The sequence below is a fragment of the Eublepharis macularius genome, chromosome 7, assembly GCF_028583425.1.
Source record: "Eublepharis macularius isolate TG4126 chromosome 7, MPM_Emac_v1.0, whole genome shotgun sequence".
NCBI classification, from domain to species: Eukaryota; Metazoa; Chordata; class Lepidosauria; order Squamata; family Eublepharidae; genus Eublepharis; species Eublepharis macularius.
In genome coordinates, this window is record NC_072796.1 from 143,430,139 (window position 1) to 143,452,804 (window position 22,666).

General features: G+C 54.8%; 1 protein-coding gene across 2 annotated transcripts in view; it reads right to left on the reverse strand.

The window, feature by feature from the left end:
* Positions 1–22,666, reverse strand: part of MROH1 (maestro heat like repeat family member 1) — a 64,570-nt gene that overhangs the window by 28,862 nt on the left and 13,042 nt on the right. The window contains exons 7-23 of one of the 2 annotated variants that reach the window (XM_054984465.1): positions 22,508–22,659; positions 21,868–22,008; positions 21,168–21,260; positions 20,063–20,141; positions 17,094–17,207; positions 15,238–15,311; positions 14,354–14,473; positions 12,615–12,734; positions 11,844–11,988; positions 11,647–11,687; positions 11,225–11,366; positions 9,580–9,632; positions 3,645–3,752; positions 2,475–2,594; positions 1,837–1,959; positions 1,524–1,670; positions 1,345–1,371 (exon numbers count right to left, since the gene is read on the reverse strand). In XM_054984465.1, coding sequence (XP_054840440.1) covers positions 1,345–1,371; positions 1,524–1,670; positions 1,837–1,959; positions 2,475–2,594; positions 3,645–3,752; positions 9,580–9,632; positions 11,225–11,366; positions 11,647–11,687; positions 11,844–11,988; positions 12,615–12,734; positions 14,354–14,473; positions 15,238–15,311; positions 17,094–17,207; positions 20,063–20,141; positions 21,168–21,260; positions 21,868–22,008; positions 22,508–22,659 — 1,799 coding nt within the window. The remainder of the gene's footprint in view (positions 1–1,344; positions 1,372–1,523; positions 1,671–1,836; positions 1,960–2,474; positions 2,595–3,644; positions 3,753–9,579; positions 9,633–11,224; positions 11,367–11,646; positions 11,688–11,843; positions 11,989–12,614; positions 12,735–14,353; positions 14,474–15,237; positions 15,312–17,093; positions 17,208–20,062; positions 20,142–21,167; positions 21,261–21,867; positions 22,009–22,507; positions 22,660–22,666) is intronic. The other variant, XM_054984466.1, reaches the window with a different exon arrangement.

A 22,666-nucleotide genomic window follows, 5' to 3' on the forward strand; every position in this document is an offset into this window, starting at 1 on the left:
GTGAACAAAACAGCCCCGAGATTTGCTCCCCCACCCCCGCCATGGTTAGTGCCAACAAGAGACCAGAAGAAAGAGCCATTAGTAGAATCTGAAGGGAACCTCTGCCCCTAACCTGCACTGCCCGCCATGAAGCTGCCACTCCCTCCCCTTGGATCTTTATGCCCCACCAGCCACTCATTTGGGGAGGAGGCTCCATTTCCAGGCAAAGCACTGCTAGGTGGGAAACGGGCAGGCCGGAGACACTCGCCCACAGAGCCTCAAACCCTTCTGGCCCCAGCAGGTCAACCTTCTGGGTCGGCCAGCGTTTGCCTGCCCTGCCTCCTCTGGGCTGGCCTGCGTGAGGACTTCCTCCCACAAGCAGCTCTGGCTCACCCAGTGCGCAGGGCCACATCAGCTCCCTCCTCTCAGGGTGAGTCACTGAGGAAGCGAAGTCTGCAGCGAGGGTGTGGGGGGGGCTAGGCTGTAGCTGTGCCCCTCCCATGGTAGCCGGCCCAGGCAAGCCGGGCCCGTCCACCTGGCAGCCCACCTCCGTCCACGGCCATGACAGATCACTCCTGCACAGCCACTAGGCCCTCTTTGGGCAAGGCCCTCACTTCCCCACCAGCACCTCCGAGATCCCTTCCGAGATCCCGAGACAGGGGAAGCTGCCCTTCCGGGTCGAATGACCCAAAACTCCAGCAGCACCCTGGAAGCCCAACAGTTCCATCGGAGCTTCGGAGCGTCACAGGCTGCTTCCTCAGATACGCAGAAGGAAATCACGCTGGGGACTGTATTTAAAGGGAGGACTGCAAAGGGGGGGGGCGGTTGAAAGAGAGACTGAGTGCGGGTTTCGGAAGTGAAAATTCTCTTAGCCCCTCCCACCCACTTTAAATAGAATCCCGGGGTCTGAAGGAGTCAGCTGTGACTCACGAGATCTCATACTGAAGTCAATGTGGTTAGTCCTTATGGTGCCCCACTGGACTTCTGTGTTGTTTTGCAAGGGGAGAGTAACGTGGCTGCCCCTTTGCCACATTGCTCTCCAAGTCAGTCTTGCCTCCTCTGGGTCAGCAGTGGCTCTCCACGCCACCCCATGGGGTGGGGAGCTGTCATATCCTCACGCTGGAAGAGGAGTCGAGACTGCTGGGCCAGGGGCTGTTCCAGTCTCTCCATGCTAAACTGCAGGGCCTGCTCCATGGTCGGAGACTGGCAAGGCTTGTTCTCAGTGCCCCCCCACCCTGTTGTCCCTGCTGCTCCTTCCCCCCACCAAAGCTTTCTACCGTCACCCCCGCCCCTCCCGCAAAGAATGAGAAGACAGCAGCAGGCCAAGAGGAGAGCGGAGTGCGGGTGGAGGGCCTTACGCTGTACCTTCGTTTCTACCTTTATTCCCAGAACCTGAACAAAATAAAAGGAGACACGTGTTAACAACCCGGGCTCCAAGAGCCACCTCCAGCACACACAGGCCCCGCGCCAGCCCACGGCAGGCTGTGGCCCTGAACCCTAGACTCCGCCTTTCCTTGCTGGTGGCAGGACGTGGCCGGACTGACCTTGGTGTTGAAGTAGAGGAAGATGTTCCGAAGAATGTCTGCGTCTACCCGGGCCAGCACCAGCTCTTTCGGGGCATGCCTGGCCACGTAGCCGTAGCACAGGATGAGGCTGCTCTTCACCTTCTCCACTTCAGTGTCACTGCGGTCCTGCTCAAAAGCAAGAGAGGGGGGATGGGCTCCCTCAGAAGCAGGCCACGGACCCTCTTGGCTAATTCCAGGAGGCCCCCCACCTTCGCTCCCAGAAGGAGACCCGCCAGCTCAAGAGGGAAGCTGGCAGCCAAGGGCCCAGCGGAGAGCCTCCCGCTGAGCGTACCTTGAAAATACTGAAGAGCCCGGCAGATTTTCTGAACACATCCGACTTCACAAACTCCTCCAGCTTGGCCAGGGTCTCATCCAGGTAGTTGACTGCACAGAGGCCCAGGCAGGAGGCCAGCCCCTAAAAGAAAAGCACAGGGCTACCACTCACTCCAGGCCCACGGCATCGAGCCTGCGGGCCCAGCCTGGGATAGCACTGGCTGCTTGGCTCCAAGTGCCCAGGGGCCCAGGGATCTGCTGCCACGGTGCTACAAGGAGATGGAAGGCCCTTGTGGCTAAGTGCCTGCCTGGCTACATTCACACGCTAGCCGGTGCCCCAGCTCTGAACAGCTCCCAGAACTCATTTCAGGAGACATCCGGTCCCAGGCCCAGGACACGCTTCAAGCGCCATGCAAGCCAGTGGAAGGGTGCCCCAGAAGGGCTGGAGACAGCATTCCTCCCGCGTGCAACACCAACCTCCTTGGGGGAACAAGACACGCAGGCGCTGCACACCCCCAGGTATCGCACCCTGGATCCCACCCTCCACCCCCCTCCCGCCAGCCTCCATGCAGGCAGCCTAATAAGCTGCACAGACCAGAAAGCGACCCGGCCCCAATGGACAACTGGGGGGGGGGGGTCCCAGGCAGCCCTCCTCACCTCCCGCTCGGCCTCCTCCTGGTATCTGGCAGTTTCCAGAAGCTCCTGAAGCAGCTTCCGCACCAGGTCCTTATTGGCACAAGCGGCCAAGGCAGTTCCAACACCTTTGTAGAGGAAGTTCTGTAGGCGGAAACATTGACAGCGCTGGGGTCCTTGCAATGAGTCCCCAGAGAGCAGATCAGGGCACCACCTCCTTTCTGTCAACAGTTCAGATTCTTTCTAAGTTAATAAACTGCATTTATGGGAGCGGCCGTACAAAACGCTCCTGCTGATTAAAAGGTAAACGGGCAATGGACAAAGCCCTGGGCCCCAGAGCCAGAAGGCCGCACGGGCTGTGCTGGGGCCTGTGCTGATTGGCTGGGCGGACCTGGGCCCACCTGGATTTGAGATTGGAAGGGGACCCTTTTTCCGTTTCGTGAGCTGCTGCTTAAAGATGAACAGGACACTGCAGACTGAGGGCATGCCTACTGCATCACTGTCCATGGGCCGCAGCGGCAGTGACGGAGCAGCGCACTCGCTCTGGCCTTTACTCTTCCATTTGTCCCCACAGATATCACACACAGCTGCTCCTTTGCCTGGTCATCAGCTGCCACTGGCTCAAAGGACCCCTTCCCTCTCAAGCTCTGAGGTTAAGCTCCCAGTGCCCAGCAGCTTCTATCTGTAAGCATGCAGGGAAGGGCAGCTGCGATGCACCTCCAAGAAGCAACGCACACCCAACTGCTCGCTCACTCATCCCCACCCAGTATTTTGGAAGTCTCTCTGCTCAGCTTCAGGCCGGTTTAAAATTTTTCTGCTACTATTCCCAATTGTATCTGTTTCCCTGAATGTTCTAACTGTTGTTTAATGCTGTATGTATTTTGCTCAGTGAATGTCTCTGCTGTTGATTAAATTGTATTTTCACTCGCCCTGCTGTAATCTGCCTTGGATCTGTGAGAAAGGTGGACAATAAATAAATAATAGAACTCCCAACGGTGACGCTATCTGCCTCCTCCTTTCCCAAATTGTCACAGCTGATGGGGGCCAACCCCCCCACCACCACCACTGCACTAAAAGACAGACCAGCCTCCTTCCTGACGGAGCTCCCACCTTCCCTTGTGGCTGCCCAGCACCCCCCCCCACACACACACACACACGCCAGAGGCAGGTCAGTTCTCAGTTCCGGCAACAGACCTTTTCCACGGAGGAGCCATTGTAGCTGCTAAGCTGCCGGCACATTTCCAAGGTCAGCTGACACGTCCAAGAGGTGTCTGAAATGGTCATCAGGGTTTGTTGAAGGAGCTGTGGACAGAAGCATATGCTTAGAGGGCATCCCCCAGCTTGGGAAAGGGACTGCCAAGTCTAAGAGAACGCCTGCATGCGTGAAGACCCAAGTCAAGGAAGCCGCAAAAGGCAAAAAGGCTTCTTTTAAAAGGGGGAGGTCCGTCCCAATGAAGTGAACAGAAGGAAGCACGAGGTCTAGCAAAAGATAATAATTAGGCAGTTAATAATTAGGCAGGGGGAAAGAGAATCGGAGTAGATTGCTAAAAGCATGAAGACAAACAATATCTTTAAAAGTATCCAGACCAAGAAACCAGCCAGAGAAGCTGTTGGGCCTTTGGATGACCCAGGAATAGGATTGCTAAAGGAAGATGGGGAGATAGCAGAGAGGCTCAATGAATCCTTTGTGTTCGTGGTTCACCGTGGAATGTGCAGGGCACGTACTCACTCCACAGCAGCGATTTCCAGGAAAGGAGGCTGAAGACCCGAGTCAAACTGAGTGAAGACAGATGACGATCTACACTTGCTGGGGAAATTGACAATCAAGAAGTCTCCAGGTCCTGATGGCATACCCCCAAAGTTCCTTAGGGAACTCAAATGTGAGACTGTTGATCTACTAACCCAAATATGCCACTTATCACTAAAATCAACTACTCTACCAGGAGACTAGATAGCAGTTTTCTCTATGGCACTGATTATGGAAATGTCCTTGACACTGTATAGAAATGTTCTTGATACCGATTGTACTAATCTTACACTATGTAATCCGCCTTGAGTCTCAGTGAGAAAGGTGGACTATAAATGAAATAAATAAATAAAATATTGCACCAATTTTTAAAAAGGAGTCCAGAGGGGAACCACGAAACTACAGGCCAGATAGCCCAACTTCTGTCCCGAGCAAATTAGTAGAAACTGTCATCAAAGACAGAATTATTATGCACAAGAGAAACGAACCCTACGGAGGGGAAATCAGCATGGCGAAGGCGGTCCTGCCTTGCCAGTCTTTTGGAGTTCTTTGAGAAATTGAACAGGCATGTAGAAAATGGTGACCTGCTAGACATTATTTACTTGGAATTTCAAACGGATTTTGACAGGGCCCCTCACCAAAGATTGAGTAAGCTTAGCAGTCACGGGATAAAAGGACGGGTCCTCTCACAAATTAAAAATTGATGAAATGACAGGGAAAAAAGAGTGGGAATAAATGGACAGTCCTTGCAGTGGAGGGAAGTAAGCAGGGGCGGGGTCCCACAGGGATTGTTATTGGGACTGGAGCTATTTAATTTGTTCATAATTGATTTGGAATGGTGGGGGAGCAGTCTATCAGCCAAATTTGCAGAGGACACAAAATTATCCAGGACGATAAAAATCAAGGCCGGCTCTGAAGGGCTCCAGGAGGGTCTCCACAAATGGAGTGGGTGGGCAATGACGGGGCAAATGAAGTTCACCATATGCAAGGGTAAGGCAATGCATAATGGAACAAAAAATCCCAACTTCATGTGTGTGCTAATGGGGTCTAAACTTGTTGGGATTTTAGCAAGTGTCCTACGTTCAGTCATGGAAGAGTCAAAAAGAGTCCAGTAGCACCTTTAAGACTAACCAATTTTATTGTAGCATCAGCTTTCGAGAATCAAGTTCTCTTCGTCAGATGCATGGTACAGAGACTGGTCAAATACAGAAGAGCAGGAGAGAGAAGAGGCAATTAGGGGGAGGGTGCAACCAAAACATTCCTTTGCTAGTATATGTAAACATCTCCTTTTAGTGTGTGGATCAGTTGGCTTCAAAGGAGTTTGCCCTGTTAGTTTGTAGCAGCCAAACAGCTAGACCATCCAATTCCAATGCAGTATGGGCCTTCGATAACCACAGCTCTCCCTGCCAGATGCATCTGACAAAGAGATCTGTGGTTCCCGAAAGCCCACGCCAGGTGCCACTGAGCTCCCCCAGACCCCACCTCTGTAAAGGAAATCTGTTACCTGTGATAATGTGATAACCATTCATAGTCCCTATTCAGTCCCAGCTTGACAGAGTCAGATTTGCATATGAATTCCAGTTCAGCAGCCTCCCGTTGGATTTTGTTTTTGAAAGGTTTCTGTTGAACTACAGTGACCTTTAAGTCTTTGATGGAACGTCCTGGTAGATTGAAGTGTTCTCCCACTGGTTTCTGGACGTTTCCATTTCTAATGTCAGATTTGTGTCCATTTATTCTTCCCGTGGACATACAAGAATGCATCCATACGGACACACCCCAGGAACCACGGCCAGGAAAATTCTACCTACTACCCAAAATCCATAAACCGGGTAACCCAGGACACCCCATTGTCTCAGGAAGAGACACTATCACAGTAGGAGTCTCGGGATACATGGACATCCTCAGGCCCTATGCCACCAGCACACCCAGCTATTTACGGGACACCACTGACTTCCTCAGGAAAATACAATCCATTGACAACCTACCTGATGACACCATCCTAGCAACCATGGATGTGGAGGCCTTGTACACCAATATCCCACATGCAGATGGATTGCAAGCCATACGGAATATTATCCTGGACAAAAGCACAGCACACCTCGCCACTGAACTTTGTCACTTCGTACTCACTCACAATTACTTCGAATTTGGTGACAACTTATATCTACAGGTTAATGGCACAGCCATGGGCACACGCATGGCACCACAATATGCTAACATATTCATGGCGGACTTGGAGCAACGCTTCCTCAGCTCCCATCCACTGGAACCACTACTATACTTAAGATTCCTGGATGACATCTTCATCATTTGGACCCATGGGAAGGAAGCCCTTGAGAGATTTCATCAGGACTTCAATAACTTTCACCCTACTATCAACCTGAGCCTGGACCGCTCTACACAACAGGTACACTTCCTGGACACCACTGTACAACTACATAATGGACGAATAAATACCACTTTATACCGGAAACCAACAGACCGATACTCATATCTACATGCCTCCAGCTACCACCCTAAACATACCACTCGGTCTATTGTCTACAGCCAAGCCTTACGTTACAACCGTATCTGCTCCAATGCTCTCGACCGAGACTCACACTTAAGAGATTTACAACAAGCATTTTTTGGACTACGGTACCCACCAAATGAAGTGAAGAAACAAATCAACAGGGCCAGACTAGTACCCAGAAACAGCCTGCTCCAGGACAAACCTAAAGGAACTAACAACAGAACACCACTGGTTGTCACCTATAGCTCCCAGCTCAAACCCATCCAACGTATCATCAGTGAGCTACAACCCATCCTGGAAAATGATACCTCTCTCTCAGAAGCCCTGGGTGGAAGACCTTTCCTTGCCTACAGACAGCCCCCCAACCTTAAACGACTTCTCACTCACAACCATGAATCGGCCAGCAGTCACCAGCACAGGTACCAGGCCCTGCAACAGACCCAGATGCCAGCTCTGCCCCTATATCTACCCAGGGAATACAATTACAGGGCCCAATGGCATCAACTACACTGTCTCTGGCTCTTACAGCTGCTCATCCTCCAATCTGATATATGCCCTCATGTGCCAACCATGTCCTTCTGCTCTGTACATTGGACAAACCAGCCAACCTCTACGCAAAAGAATAAATGGACACAAATCTGACATTAGAAATGGCAACGTCCAGAAACCAGTGGGAGAACACTTCAATCTACCAGGACATTCCATCAAAGACTTAAAGGTCGCTGTAGTTCAACAGAAACCTTTCAAAAACAAAATCCAACGGGAGGCTGCTGAACTGGAATTCATATGCAAATTTGACTCTGTCAAGCTGGGACTGAATAGGGACTATGAATGGTTATCACATTATCACAGGTAACAGATTTCCTTTACAGAGGTGGGGTCTGGGGGAGCTCAGTGGCACCTGGCGTGGGCTTTCGGGAACCACAGATCTCTTTGTCAGATGCATCTGGCAGGGAGAGCTGTGGTTATCGAAGGCCCATACTGCATTGGAATGGGATGGTCTAGCTGTTTGGCTGCTACAAACTAACAGGGCAAACTCCTTTGAAGCCAACTGATCCACACACCAAAAGGAGATGTTTACATATACTAGCAAAGGAATGTTTTGATTGCACCCTCCCCTCTCACGCCCTAATTGCATCTTCTCTCTCCTCCCCTTCTCCCCCCTCCTCTTCTATATTTGACCAGTTTCTGTAACATGCATCTGACGAAGAGAACGTGATTCTCGAAAGCTGATGCTACAATAAAATTGGTTAGTCTTAAAGGTGCTACTGGACTCTTTTTGATTTTGCTACCACAGACTAACACGGCTAACTCCTCTGCATCATGGATGAGTTAAATTGTTGTTCTGTTTGGTTAGTTAGTCAGCTAGTTTGCACAGGACCACTTAGCAGTGGAGTAAAAGTTCCCACCAGAGAAAGGGGAGCCTTTATGCTTAATGAAGAGATCTAGGATCATCGATTGGGCAACTAGCTTTATTAGGGGCAATTAACTAGCTTTATTAGGGGCAATTAGCTAGCAGCAAATAAATACTAAAGTTTTATTGCTCTTTGTTCAGTCACAGGTTCAGTCTTCAGCCTTTATTCCGTCTTAGCATAGGCTGCATTGTGCTCTAGTCTGACCATCAAAATGCAGGTGTCCGTTAGCCACTATTCTTTATTTTCTCACCAAATGTACACTTTTGTCCTAATATGTAGCAAAGTATTTTTCTAGAGCTAAAACACTGGAGTCTGTCTTCTTATATTCTACTGCACGTTAACTAATCTCTGCTAATTAAGTCCAAAAACACTTGAGAGGAAAACAGACCTTGGGGTTGTAGTGGGGAAGTGCCAACCCAGTGGGCCACAGCAATGAAAAAGGTGAACTCCTTGCTGGGGATTAATTGGAAAGAAAATAAAACAGCCGATATTATAATGCCCCCCCACAGATCTATGGGATGGGCTCACTGGGAATACTGTGTGCATTCAGGTTGCCGTATCTCAAAAAGGACATCGCAGAGCTAGGAAAAGTGCGGATGAGGGGCAACCAAGACGATTAAGGAGCTGGAGTACCCTTCCTATGAGGAGAGGTTGAAGAGTCTGGGACGGTCCAGTTGAGAAAACAGTTGGCCAAAAGGGGACATGATAGAGGTTTATAAAACTAGGCAACCGCTTGGCCGTCAACCGCTGAATTCCAGTGCCAGGAGGCAACTTCGGGGCCAGACCCCTCGGCCTCTTGGCCCTCCTGCTCTTGGCCCTCCACGTGAGAGAAGATGCCAGACTAGATGGACCCCCCCCGCCCCCCCGGTCTGATTCAGGCAGCGCTCTTCTTATGTTCATACGAAGAAGAGCCCGAGGGCTACTTTGCAGCTTGAACTAAGATGTGGCCAAGAGGCCATTTTCTGGCTTCTCTGCTTGACGTCGTCCCAAGGTTTACCCCCATCCAGCAAGCCTTTGCGCTGGGTGCGCCACCGAAATGCAGCAAAGTTCTCTGCTTCACTGGGCAACCGGCACAGGAACTGAGACACACGGCAGCAGCTCAAGCTCCGTTCCAAAGCGGAAGACTCTTTTTGCTTTCTGAAGAGCCCAAGAGGAGGTCTAATTTGTGAGACTCTAGACAAGGAGGCTGCAGCAAGGCCTGGCCCAAAGCCAAGGCCACTTCTCCGAAGCAAAGGCAAGCATCTCTGCCACCTCCGAGCGGACAGAAGAGGGAAAAGCAGAGCACCTTCCGCGGAGAAAGCCTCCGCCGGACCGAAGCCTGAACTTCGGGGGGGGGGGGAAGCAGTACTCCTGCGCCAAACGCTTCCTGCCCTGCGCGCACAAATGTTTTCTTGCTGCCCAGGGAAGCTACAGAGCCGATCCTGGGTGAGCCAGGAAGGAGATTCGCCCCCATACCTTCAGCAGGGTGTCTTCCCATTTCTCCTGGGATACGGACGCCTTCGTGTTGGCTGGAAAAAAAATAAGGGGGGCTGAGACTTCCTAGCTTGCCCAGTATGGGCCTAGAGACCGCCCCCCCCCCCCCGGCAACTGCTCTTCTCCAGAAAGCACCAACCCACCCACCCACACCCACACACAAACCCCACAGCTTGGAGGAGGATTTGGGGGGATTCACGAGTGGACAGACTGTTCCATCCTCAGGCGGGAGAACTGAGGACGGCCAACAGAAGAGGCAGCTGGCAGTCGATTCCCAGCGGCTTAAGGGAGCCCTGCTCTGTATAACGCACAAGGGACTTCACCCTCACACGACGCAGCAACAGACACTGAGGCTAAGCCACCTTAATAAAAGGATATGCAGTTCTCCAGGAAGGAGAGACCTTGGCAGGGCTGGCTGCCACGAGAGATAACAAAGCCTCCAGGCTCAGGCACAGTATACCTCTGAACGCGAGGGGATGGGTCAGAGACAGAGGCTCCCTTAAGCCATCTGCACTCCTCCTCTGCTCCAAGGCACTCAGGGTGGCTTTCTCCATTGCCACCCCGTTGCCCTCTCAACCACCCTGCGAGGCAGGCTAGGCTGAGAGGGGGACCCCGGCGTTGCCACTCAGCAAGCTTCACAGCAAATGGGGACGCGGTTCCAGCCCCCACTCCAGTTCCAGCCAGTTCGGTGTAGTGGATAAGAGCGGCAGAACTCTAATCTGGAGAGCCAGGTTAAATTCCCCACTCCTCCACTTGAAGCCAGCTGGGTGACCTTGGGGCAGTCACAGCTCTCTGGAGCTCTCTCAGATGTGGTGGTGGTTGTAGTTGTTGTTATTAAACTACTACACATGTTTTGGCCTCAGTGCTCTCAACTTGCATTCCGGGAGGTGCTGATAAACCGGGCGGCCCCTTGCAAGCCCCCCAGGAAGATGAGCTCTGCTAGGCCCGCAAGCAGCCCACATGGCAGCAGTGGAGGCCGCAGCTCACCGACTGCCCTCGCTTAGTCCCCGGGGGAGGTCTGGGCCTTGCCCCAGGCCCTTTGCAGAACTCGGCTGTGACCCCTGAGCTAGGCGGCACATTCCTGTCCTGCACACGGCACCAAAGGTCACGCGGTTCAAGGGCAGCGATGGAGTCATCCGGTCTGTTCAGAGGCCGAGTAGCCAGGCTGCTGGTCAGGAGCCCGCAGAGCCAGGCAGGACCCTTCCTGCCACCGGAACCCAAGGAAGGGAATTCCCCCCGGCTGTGCTACGCGGGCACCTCAAGTGCGGTGGGGACGAGGGACCTTCCACAGCATGCGCTGCAGCCACTTGACCAGCTCTCAGAACAGATGTGGGCAGGAAGTTCTCCAGCTGGGACACCCTCTGGAGCAGGCGGTCCCTGAACGCATCTATTTGCATATTCCTATCATTTCTCCCCCCAATAGGAACTCAGAGTGGCTTATAATATTGTTCCCTTCTCCTACATTTTATCCTCCCAACGGCCTCAGGAGGTAGGTCAGGGCTGGCCCAAGGTCACCCAGGCAGCTTCCGTGGCAGAGCGGGGAATCGATCCTAGTCGGACACTCCAACTGCTACACCTTGCAGGCGCCAACCAGCCGCAAAGCCAGGCCGCCTCTTCGGCCCCTCACCTTCCAGATGCTCCACTAACTCGGGAACCTTCTTGCTCCACAAGGACTCCAGAGCTGGGTGGATGCTGAAGGACAAGACATTCAGCAGGCGCAGGGCAGCTGCCCCACGGCTCTCCCCTCTGTACGGCTGAGAAGCTACAACCTGGGGTGGGGGGGGGGGACGACAAAGAGCATTTCCTTGACAGGCACCCCCAGAGCCAAAGACCAGAGGGACACAGTCCGAGCACTAGCTGTCACGGAGAGTGACCTCGGTCACCAGAGGTAGTCCTCACGCTGCTGGCCTGAGCCGTTCGTGGAGCCCAGGGCCTCTCCGGTCAAAGCAAAGAGCCGGATTCGAGTCCTGCGGCCCCTTGGTAGAAGCCCCCATCTTCAGATGCAGGGAAAGGATCTCCTCCCCCTCGGCCCTCTGAACACACACTCACCAGCAGCCTCGCCAGGAGAGCCCACGAGGAAGGGAGATTGGCTGCAAAGGAGAGAAGAAGAAGAAGAAGAAGATCTGTAAGATTCGCACACGAGACAAGACCCAGCAGGGGGAGGGAGCAGGTGGGGGGGGGCAGGGAGAGCCTGAGAGTCGACCGTTCACATCCAAGCATCCCCTCCTTCCCTACAAGGCACAAACCGTGGGTGTCAGAGTGGAGCCGGAAGTCCTTCTGCCCCTCCTCTTGCTTCTTAGCTGCCAGGTGAATGAGGCTCCTGCAGAGCGGGGTCAGGGCGTTGCTCAAGTGGACGGGGGTCACAAACTCCAGAAGGTAAGGCCACAGAACCTGGAGGAACAGCCCCGCAGGTTGGCACAGCATCAAGGCTGAGCGGTGGCTCAGCTCCCTCCCTCCCTCCCCTCCACGCAGCTCCAGGGGAACAGGGAGCCTGGCTTCGCGCACAAGGCCCAAAGCAGAGATTCTTGCTCTGTTGCCTGCAGGCAAAGTCTTGCCTGCGGTTTTTTCACCCCAATTCTTGCTAGAGTATTCCAAGTAGTGTGGAAGCCCACGATCCGCGTGCACGACTCTACTTGGTTTGCAAGGTGCTAAATAGGGGCCTTGATCTTCTTGAGAGGGGGTGGGGTGGGGTGTCACAGTATCCCAGCCCAGCCAAGCCCAAGGTCTTCCAGCCACTGGGGCTGCAGTGCCAGAGACCCCTGTCTTGACCTCAGTCCTAGAGGAATCAGGCCTCAACAGTGCTCTCTGCTCGGGAATGAGCCGCCTGCCACCTCTGCTGGCATGCAAAGCAGAAGCCAAGGAGCCTTTGCCAGGGCGGACCTTGCAGGCCACCGTTTTCCAACAGCGGACCAAGTGAGCACGCACACACGCACGCAAACACACACCGGAAGATCCCCCTGCACACAGCAAAGGAGCGCAGACACTTGGCGCCACTGCGGCTGCCCCACGGAGCATACCTCACTCATCCTGTCAATCGTGGTGCTGATGAGGAAGAGTGTGTTCACGCTGATGTCCCGGACTTGGGCGTCGGTCAAGTCCTCCGTTTCCAGGGACTGCCGCCGGGGGAGCTGAGAAGCCTGAACAGACATCGCAAGCAGGCCCCTCTTAGTGTCAAGACAGAACCATCCCCCATGGCTGCTGGTGTGGAAAATCAGTTTGGAAGGCAGCCCTCAACATGCAAAGAGAACCAGGCCCCGGAGCTGGGCCCAGGGAGAAGGCCAGCACGTCCCCCCACTAACAGCTTGCAGAGCGCCCCCCCCCCATGAGAACAAGACCAAAGACACGGCAACATTTCTCCCTGTGCTCCAGCAGGAAAGCTGTAGGTCCCTTGCCTTGCCTTGCCTTGCCTTGCCTACCCAAAAGTGCATGCTCAAGAAATGCCTCCCACGCTGAAGCCAGCGTGGCACAAGCACCACCTCTGCCCATCAGCAAAGGACGTCACAGCCGAATGGGACCCCAGGGCAAGTCACGTCCTGAGAGGACTTTCAAAGAGGGCGTAACCCTTTCCTTAATGGAGCGGCACAGTGAGCAGCCAGCATGCCTGCCAGGTCAGTGTTTTGTTGTGCAACTGCACTCCTGGCCTCTAGAGCAAGCAGTGTGGTTCAGTGGTGAGTGTCTCTAGGGCTGGGATGCAACCATCGCAAGAGGCAGCCGGACTCATCCAGCAGGGGACAAAAATGGGTCAAACTCATGTTTTGAAAGGCCACCAATATTAACCCCTCCCGGGTGCAGAGGGGTAGGGGCAGATTTCTCCCAGGGGAGCCTAGAAGAGGAATTCAATGCCATGGCTGCTTTTGGGGACTGGAGTTTTGTAAGTGTTACGGAATTTGGGGGAGCTCCTTGTATACCAGTTTGAATCCACTGATGTAGATTACTTAATGCTTGAGAATGAATCCTTTCTGCACCTTTTTTGTTTAACATTCTTGTTCCTGCAATTAACCAGGGGTGTGCACCCAAAGATTTGGGTTTCCCACTTCAGGAAAACAATTAGGAGTAACTTGAATCCCAAAGCAGAAAGCCACTTTGGTATGCTCTGTAAAGATTTGGGAATCGGCAGGGCAGGAAGTCTGAAAGCAAGCTTGCCAGCGGCAAAAAAAATGTTGCTTTCAACTGGCTTCCCGCCCTGCTGCTTTTTTCACCTGATGGGAGCGGGGAGGAGAGAGTGTAGTGAGTCACTACAACCCCCTCCTCTGCACTCCTATTGGGTAAAAAAAATCAGGAAGCTTGAAAGCAAGCAGCACTTTTCTTACTCTTTGAAAATGCAAATAGCTAGAAAAGTGCTGCGGCTGCTGCCGCTTTACCCGAAGCTTTCCGAAGCTATACAAATCGCTTCAGAAAGCTTTGCTTTGGGATTCCCAAATTGGCTCAGAAATGCTGAGGCCAATTCGGGAATCCCGAATCTTTCCGAATCAGAAACCCAAAGCGCACATCCCTGCAATTAACAATAACAATGCAAAGGCCTTGAAAAGCACAGCAAGGACTGCAAGTTAATTTCCATTACACACCAAAGGTTATAATTGTTTATGTCCACAACTTTTAGTCCCGGCCTTGGGCATGTTCCTTCCTATGTTATGCTATGAAACTCTTGGTGCCATGCAGAATGTTTTTATTGCAGTGACCTTTCTAAATGCTAGTCATGACCTGTTACTCCATCATAAGAAAAGCCCAGGAAACTTCTGTCCTGCTGAACCCTTACCTGGCCAACTGGAAGGGCACACTGCCGGACGAGGAACTCGATCACAGCTTCCCCACCTGGCTGCTCCAAGTACCCGTGGTGGGCCATGGCACTGATCACCTGAACCATGGCCCACTTCACCTGCGAGAAACCCAATTGAGACATCACAACAGACTCAGTCACGGCTCAGTCCTATCCAAGCTTCCCCCACCCCCACTCAAAAAGTCTTGGGGCACCAAGAGGCTGAATATGCTGACCTGAAACGTCCCCCCCCCACACCCAATTTGGAAGCACAGCCACTCAAGCCACACAACATGATTCTGACAAAAGGAAAAGGGCCAATTGTGGCCGTGTGTTAGCCACTGCTCAGGTGGGGCCTTCAGCAAGCCGCTGCCCTCCTGCATGCATGAATATCAGGCTACAACAGGAAGAGAATGCAGCGGGGCCACGCAGTTCTGTGGTAAGAATTGGTCATCTCAGAGGTTCCCACTCGGCCCACCTACTGCAGCAGACCCAGGGCAGCTTACATGGGAAACCATCAAGCCCTAAAGTGCCAGCCTGAGGGATCAGCAGGGCCTCTGCTGTTATGAAGCAACTGTGCCAAGCCAGTCCACCCTGTGCACCCCTGGCAAGGATGCTGCTCAGTCCCGGCAGGATGAGAGCCTCCTGCGAGGAACTCCGCAAAGCAGACACTCGTATGGGAGAGGCAGCCCAGCGGGCACCCTGGGACCAAGCCCTCTGGAGTGCCGTGTAAGAATACCAATCATGGCTTAGAACAGTCGGGGCAGAGGCCATTTCCAGCATCCCCAGAAGCAGGCAGGAGGTCAGCCTGGCACACTCCAAGCAAAGTGGGCATTCCGAGGGATGCAGCTGGGGGAGTGCTAAGCAGCCCCCTGCCCACTCACCTTATTGCTGTTGTCTTGCAGGGGCAGCTTCATGGAAGACAGGATGAAGGGCTTCTTGATCTCCATCTGAGAGGCTGTGCAGGGGGGGGGGGGGCGGGGAGGACAGAGATGTCAGCTTCCACAGGACTTCCCTCCTGCCAGAGCCTTGTGTGCCGGGGCAAGGCATGCCCTTCTTGTAGTTCCCCTCCCACGCATGGAAGGAAGAGGAATTCTTCCCCGGATATTTCAGGCTTGCAGCCAAGGCCCCTCCCCGGGCATTTCTGCAAAGAATGCCACGGCACCGTGGGCTGTTTGCACATCGACAGTCACTGCCCTCGGCGCTCAGGAGCTCAGCCAAGTCCTTCTTCACAGCCAGCTGCTCTGGCCAGCAGGACAGAAGCCAAGCCGCAGGCCCCAGCCCCAAGCCTCTCTGACCTGCGGAAGAGCCGCTCACACCGCCGGCAGGCTCAAGGTGCCCAGCACCTCTCCCCCTCCTGATGGCAGGGCTGCCACAGACCCTCAAGAAATGAAGCCCGCCAGCCGAGCCGAGCCCACCACCCTTCCTGCAGGCTCAGGCTGCATCTAGCACTGCATTTTCTCCCCTTCTCTTCTGCCCAGGCTTTCCCAGGGCGTGGCCATTAGACACCCCACCTCCAGCCACAGAAGCCCTGGGCTTTACTCTGGGACACACCGGCCTCCCTTCTTCTGGAAGACCCAACAGGCAATGCCTCAGGGGTCCTCAGGGAAAGTGCCTGCCCTGCTCCTGTAGGACTACACGTGGGGCACTGGAGAGGTATGGGAGTACCCCCTCCACGCAGGTGACGGGGTGGCACAAAAGCCCTGGAGCCACGAGTCAGATCCCTGCGTAAACACTGGAGACAGCTCAACCGCCCACCATTGAGCCCACCGGGCCACAACATGAGGGAGTCTCCGGTGCAGCCAAGGAGTGACAGCCAAGAGCTACATCCACGGCCCGTGCCAAGGGTGACTGCTGTCAGGTTCAGAATGCTTTCCTTTATGTTATAACCAAAGAGACTCCATTTTAATTCTTTTAGTGTTCTGAATGCTTCTTCTACAAGTGCCAAGACGTTCCCTAGCAGCTATCTCACAGAAGAGGAATGTTTTGACTACAGCTTTGCCAGCCCTGGGAAACTTTCACTTTCTCAGCCTCAAGCAGATTGTTTTGAGAACTATGGGGGGAGGCTGGGCCTGCTGGGGTTTGATACTCTGTACCTTGTTCTTTGCCTCTCATTCGTAACAATACACGTGTACCAGCCCAGATATTGCATCTGGGCCCGTGGACTGTAACGGTTGCTCTTTTCAGTAAATCTTTTGAAAACAACGGACTCTTGTCTGATTGCAGAAGGTAGTCTGGATACAACTATTATTTAGCCACAGATCTGACAACTGCCACACAAACGTGCCCAAGGGCGCTGCCATGCTGACTGAGGAGCGATATAGCCTACAGCCTGTGGCAAGAGCTGGCACAGAGACTAGGAGCTGGGAGACCCACGTTCCAATCCCCTCCCTGCCACGGAAACTCGCTGGGTGAACCTGGGCCACTCACACACTCTCAGCCTCACCCAACTCGGGGGGGGGGGCTGTCGTGGGGATACTGGGGAGAATAATTCCATCAGCCACTATGGGTCCCCGCTGGGGAAGAGCAGGGCACAAATAAGAGAGACAACCCATTGAAGCCTGGGAGCTCGGCCAGCCCTCTAGGCCCGGGGGGGGGGGCTCTGAACACGGTGCCCACCCCCACGGGGCCTGAAAGCAGGGGAGGGAGCTGCCGCAGCAGCCGGCAGGACTTGGATCTCCTCCAGGGGCTGCCCACGAGGAGGGCCTGGGAGAGAACGCGGAGCCCCTCCCGCACTCACAAGCGCTGTTGATGATCTGCCGCAGGATGGTCAGGGTTCCCACCCGCATCCTCTCGTTGCCCGACTCCAGCTTCGGAAGCAGAAATCCAAGCAAGCGGTCCGGGAAGGAGGCAGCTGAAAGAGAGAGAAGCCAGACCAGCCATCAGCCAACCGAGCACGTGGAAAACGCATGTACCTGAAGGTGTCCCCCTTCTTACATTACGTGCCCAGGGTAATGCTGATCGCCACTTTGAGGTCAGGAAGCAATTTTCCCCAGGCCAGTTTGGCCGGGGATCCTGTTCTGCCATCTTCTGGGCATGGAGCAGGGGTCACTGGGGGGGGGGGTGAAGGTAGTCGATGGCTTCCCCACATCAGCCAGCTTGCCCTGGGCTTTCTGCACCCAGCATTGAACACGCCCACATCCCACTGGGCAGCAGTCGCAGAACGGATGGGGCAGGGGAGAGGAAAGCATAGCGGGAAGAGAACAGCATGGAACCCAATCCCTGCTTTCTAAGCCAAGTTTCCAAGCTGGGCATTGCAGAAGAGGAGCCGGCAGTCTCAGAAAGGAGCACAGATCAAGCTGGAGCGGGGAGAAGGACCGGGGATGGGGTGGGGGTGGGGGGATCAGTTATACGTGTCTCCTCCTCCTGTTCACGTCCAGCTCCTGCCTTCACTAGCCAAAGCCCCAAAGCAAGACACGGCACTGAACCCCCCCCCCTCAGCACAAGGAGCCAAGCAGTCCCACGCAACCTGAAGCCAAGGAGCAGCCCCCTCCCCACAGCCACAGCCAGGCCCTGGGGAGTCAACCAGAAGAGAAGACCCCCCCCCAGGCATGTGTGACCCTCATGCATCTTCTGCTCCGAAGTGACACCTGTGCGCACATGCGCCCTGAAACACTAGGGCGATGGCTACCATGACTCTAGCTGCTTGGAAAGACACATGCCAGGCATGTATTCACACAGAGGGGTGCCGCGCATGAAGCACTCCTCAAAGTCAGCCTCTGAGAACTGTGCTCTGCAAACCAAAAAACCACCTGGGGCATGAAAGAGGCCTGCTTCCCAAAGGCCAGCCAGCAGAATTCAGCACATATCACAACAGACTCTACCAAACGCTGTGCAGCTGAGAGCATTTCCTGTACCAAATCACAACACCTTTTATTCAAAGCATTCACCTGCGGGGTGGGAGAGAAATCACCAGGCAACAGAGCAGGGGGAGGCCAACATGTCATCACTGACTGAAGGGCGGTGCGGGGGGGGGGGGGAGAGCTTCTTCATGCAGGGCCACGAGGCTGTCGGCCTTCACTCGAGGGGGCCAGGAGCCTTGGGGGGCATTGCTCCGCACACATTCAGAGGGCTTAGTGCAAAACTTGCTAGCTTGTTTTCACATCAGGCTCTTCACAAACACAAACACACACACACCATACACTTTGCCCGATGCTCCCACGCTCCTGCCCTGGGAATGTGTTTGTTAAGGAGAAAAAAAAATCACCTGACCGTGACTCAGCCAAGGCTCAAGGAGGAAAATATTTACCTACCCGTCCCCAGTCATTCGTGTTTCCTTTGCAGCACACGCAGCAGGCAAGACCCCCCCACCCACCCCCTGCAAGAACGAGTTATTCACTGAACCCCCATTACTGCCCCCCCAAGAAGAGAGACTCTGCAGACGCTGCACCCCCACCAACGCCCCTGCAATCTACAGGGCTAGAAGCCACCGGTCCCACACTCTGGCGAGAAACGCTGAGGCCACTGCAGGAGCCAGCCTGGCCGTGGCCCAAAGCAGCCAGGACTCGGGACCAGGGAAAGAGGGTGCTGTGAGGCTGGCCTGGCTCCTTTTGTTTCCATCCTTCACCTGCTCTGACTACTTATGGGAAGAGAGCCGTGCCAGAGACCAACTGAGACTCTGCACAGCCTCCCTCCAACCCCTGGATAGCGACACTCACTCACTGCCACAAACACATCTCCGAGGCCAGAAAGCTGCGAAAAGGAAAGCAGGGATCCTCGTGCGCTCAGTTCTGCAACCCCATTCTCCCGTTTGTTGGATCCGATTGTGAGATTCTGCCCCACCTCCCTGCAGAGCGCAAGTGATAAAGAGGCAGCCCACCAGCTCAGAACTCAAATCCCCACCAGCGACACCTCCTGCTCTGGTGTAGAGCAATAAGGAGGTGGCCCCATGGTGACCAGCACAGCTGGAAACAAACTTCCGGGCTGACCCACAGGCCGTTCCTGCCCCCCACCCCACCCCACCCCACCCTGGGCTAAGCCAAAAGGCGACAGGCCTAAGCGCCCCCTTGAGCCAAGGCATGCGCAGCTCAGCCAAGCCAGCTGCCGGCAAGTCCATGAGCAGCATTCACCGTCCATGAGGGCCAAGTGGTGCCCCCTCCCCAGCCTTGAGAGCCAGGAAGGCCAAGCAGCCAAGCGAGAAGGTGGTCCTCGTGCCACAGTTGGGAGTGTTGGAACAGGCGACTCTGCATGCCTGGGACATTGTGGGGCGCTGCATGTCTCTCTGAACATATACGCAACTCTAGCCACCTGCCACTCGTTTGTCTGCGGTGGGAACGCCTCCTGGCCCCTCCTCCTCGTCTCTATGCCTTCCGGGAGAATCTCTCTCTTGCCTCGTGGCCTTTCAAGGAGAAGCACGGAAGGCTCCACGCTCCATGTCATGAAGGCCCTTCCCCACAGACCCACACTTTCAGCCTCGCCGCCTAACTTTCAGGCCGTGGTTTAGAATTAGGGAATGTAACTCTATAGATTAGGATCTTTCCCTTTTACTCCAAGATGTTGCAATGGAAGGAATCTACTTCAATAAAACTAAGTGGTATCTTTCTATGATTTTGTCTGAAGACTAATTAATGCACGTGTTAAGGGTTTGAACGCTTCTGTGTTACTATAAAGGTTTCACATAACTATAGTTTCAAACCAAGAAACCTAAATATAAGATTTCCAACAGGGGGTGGGCTGGTCCCAGGAAGCAGCGCTCTCGCGGGCCCTTACCCAGCACTGTGAAGCACCGAAGGACTTCATTGTGGTTCTTCAGTTGGACCGGCAAGGAGGAGTCCAGCGGGGTACCGATCTGCTCAAGGAAGGAGAGGAAACCAGTTCCAACGTGCCTCGGCCAGGCAGCCCTGGCTGCTTACCTTGGCCAACCAGAACGCTCCCACAACCTCTGGCAGGTCCCAGGACTTCACAGCACCTTCCTTGGGGCCAGAACAGGATGGGAGAGTTTGTGCGCCCTGAAGAGCTTATCAAAACCAGAGCAAAACCCAGACTCAAGGCCCCCCGTCAAGTACCGAAGAGAGGGGCCAAGCCCTGAGCTGCAAACAGAAAGGAAGAGACCCCTGAGCAGGAAGTACCCAGCACACACACAGCTGGTTGTGCTCCTCCCCCTTGGAGAGATGAAATGCCAGAGAGGGGCATGCACCTCCCACCAGAGGCCTGAACTTACTGCCTTGCACCCCAGAAGTCTGGGTCCAGAATGCCCACCCACATGACCAGATAGCCCCAGTGTGGAATGGGGGACAGAGTTATTCCCATGGAGACCCTCCCAAGGGTCCAAGAATCCAGACGCTCTACGTGGCGCTCTTGAGCCATATAGAATCTACAGTTTCTTCCGGGAACAGTTTGGCACAGTTTTTTTCTCTGGGATATTTCTCTTAGTCGCATCCTTCCATGCTAGACTGCACAGACACCACATAGTTTTCCACAAGGTATTCTACAAGGTTTACCACCCTAATTCTTTATTGGGTTAGGACTGCGCTAGACGGGCACCTTCTTAGTGTATCCGTCTAGATGTTCTCAGGAGATCCCCGAGTGGAGGCAGCCATCACCAGGTCCTTTCCGGGGGAACCTTTCATCTAAGGGAGTTTCCCAACAAGGAAAGGCACCGGTCCCCCTTCTTCATGTCACACTACGCCCTTCAGAAGAGGCAGTGCTGGCCCTTGAGTACCACATGGCAAAGAGAAGTGAAATACAAACCCCTGCTTGGGATGGGTGCGTGTGTAGAACAGGCCTCCCCCCTTCCAGGCTTGGCTTTTTCCTCTTCCCCACTCCTCCTCCCCGTGGAGACGTGAGAGGCCCTCCCGCCCATCCGCTTCCCTACCTGGAGTTGCAAAGTGTTGAGAAGCGCATCCAGCTGCATGTCCAGAGTGCGGCTGCCAATATTGACCGATGCTTCTAAGATCTGGCAGAGGGTCTGCTCAAGGGGACATGTGGTGTGAGGTCAGCACCCCTCTCATAAGAAGAGGCGGGGGGGCTCTTTGGGATTCCCGCAGCAGTTGCAGCCCGTTCTGCTGGGCCAGCTTCTCTTTACAAGCTCAGGCTGCTGCTCCCCATCCTTTGGACATCCAAGATGCTCGGGGGAAGCTGGCCCCGGCTTTGAGTCGGGGATCGAGTGGTCCACTGGTTGGTCTCTCACCCCAGCATGCCTCCCTCCACCTTTTGGGGAGGGGTCATGGCTCAGCAGCAGAGCTCCCGCCTTGTAGGCACCTCCTGGGGCTGGGAAAGGCCTCCACTGGAGACCCTTACCTTGCAGCCCCTTGCCCATATGTCTCTGTCAGAAGGCTTTCCCAGCTGAGCTTAGAGGGCTTGTACTGGGCAAGCACTAAGTCAGGGAGCCACACTGGCACCAGCAGGTGCTGCCAGGTCAGTTCTGCCAAGGAAATAGCAGAGCAGCCTGACCTCGACGGGCTCACTTAAAACATTCACACGCCAGATCCAAAGGCCTCCTGAAAAGGCCTCCCCCGCCCCGCTCCAGGCTGTGCTCCAAGGGGAGCCCCGGAGGGACCCTCGGCCACACTTACCTTGGAGATGTAGTAGGCCTCGGCCGGCCTCTTGTACAGGGCAAGCATGCCCGGGATGAGGCGAGGCAGCTGCTCCTCCAGCTTCTGGGTTGGCAACAGGTGGCTCATGGGGCCAAGAGCCTCCACCACCGCCAGCCTCAGCTGCAGAGAGAGGCAGGAAGGTCACCGGCCCCTCCAGGCACCTCCAGCAGGCACGGCCTCCCTCCAAAGAAGAGCCAGGGAGCCGCCACACCAGCCGCTCTGGAGGGACTCTGGATGAGCCCCCCCCCCCACCGCCTGGACGGGTACCCGGGGGGCATCCACTTTCCAGAAGCGCCCCCTCCCCCCCGGTCCCTTCTGCCAGCTCTGCCCTAGAAGAATTCACCCACTCATCTGCAGGATGCTCAGAGGCACCCATCCTCTTCCAGGGTCTCCATGCAGTCAGGACCCCCACCCCACCCCCCAGTCAAGGAGGGCCAAGAGCAGAACCTCAGCCAGAGAAACGGGCTCCAGGGGTGGGCTGTGTGCCACTGGGATACTGACATGCAGTGAGCAGAGCTGCCCAAAGGGGGGCAGAGAGGAGCACAGCACCCCAAACCCTGGCATAGAAGGGCCACTCCTCCCCCCCCCGGGGGGGTCTCCTGCCCCACCCCATCCGCACCTCGGCCTCGCGGCTCTGCAGCCAGCTGTTGAAGAGCACTTCGTAAGCACTGAAGATCTCCTGGGAGAAGGTGTCTCGCCTCACCGTGGGGTCCGGGGCCTGGTCCAGGTTCGCCAGGTACTCCTGCACGCTCTCACTGAAGTTCTGCAAAGCTACGTG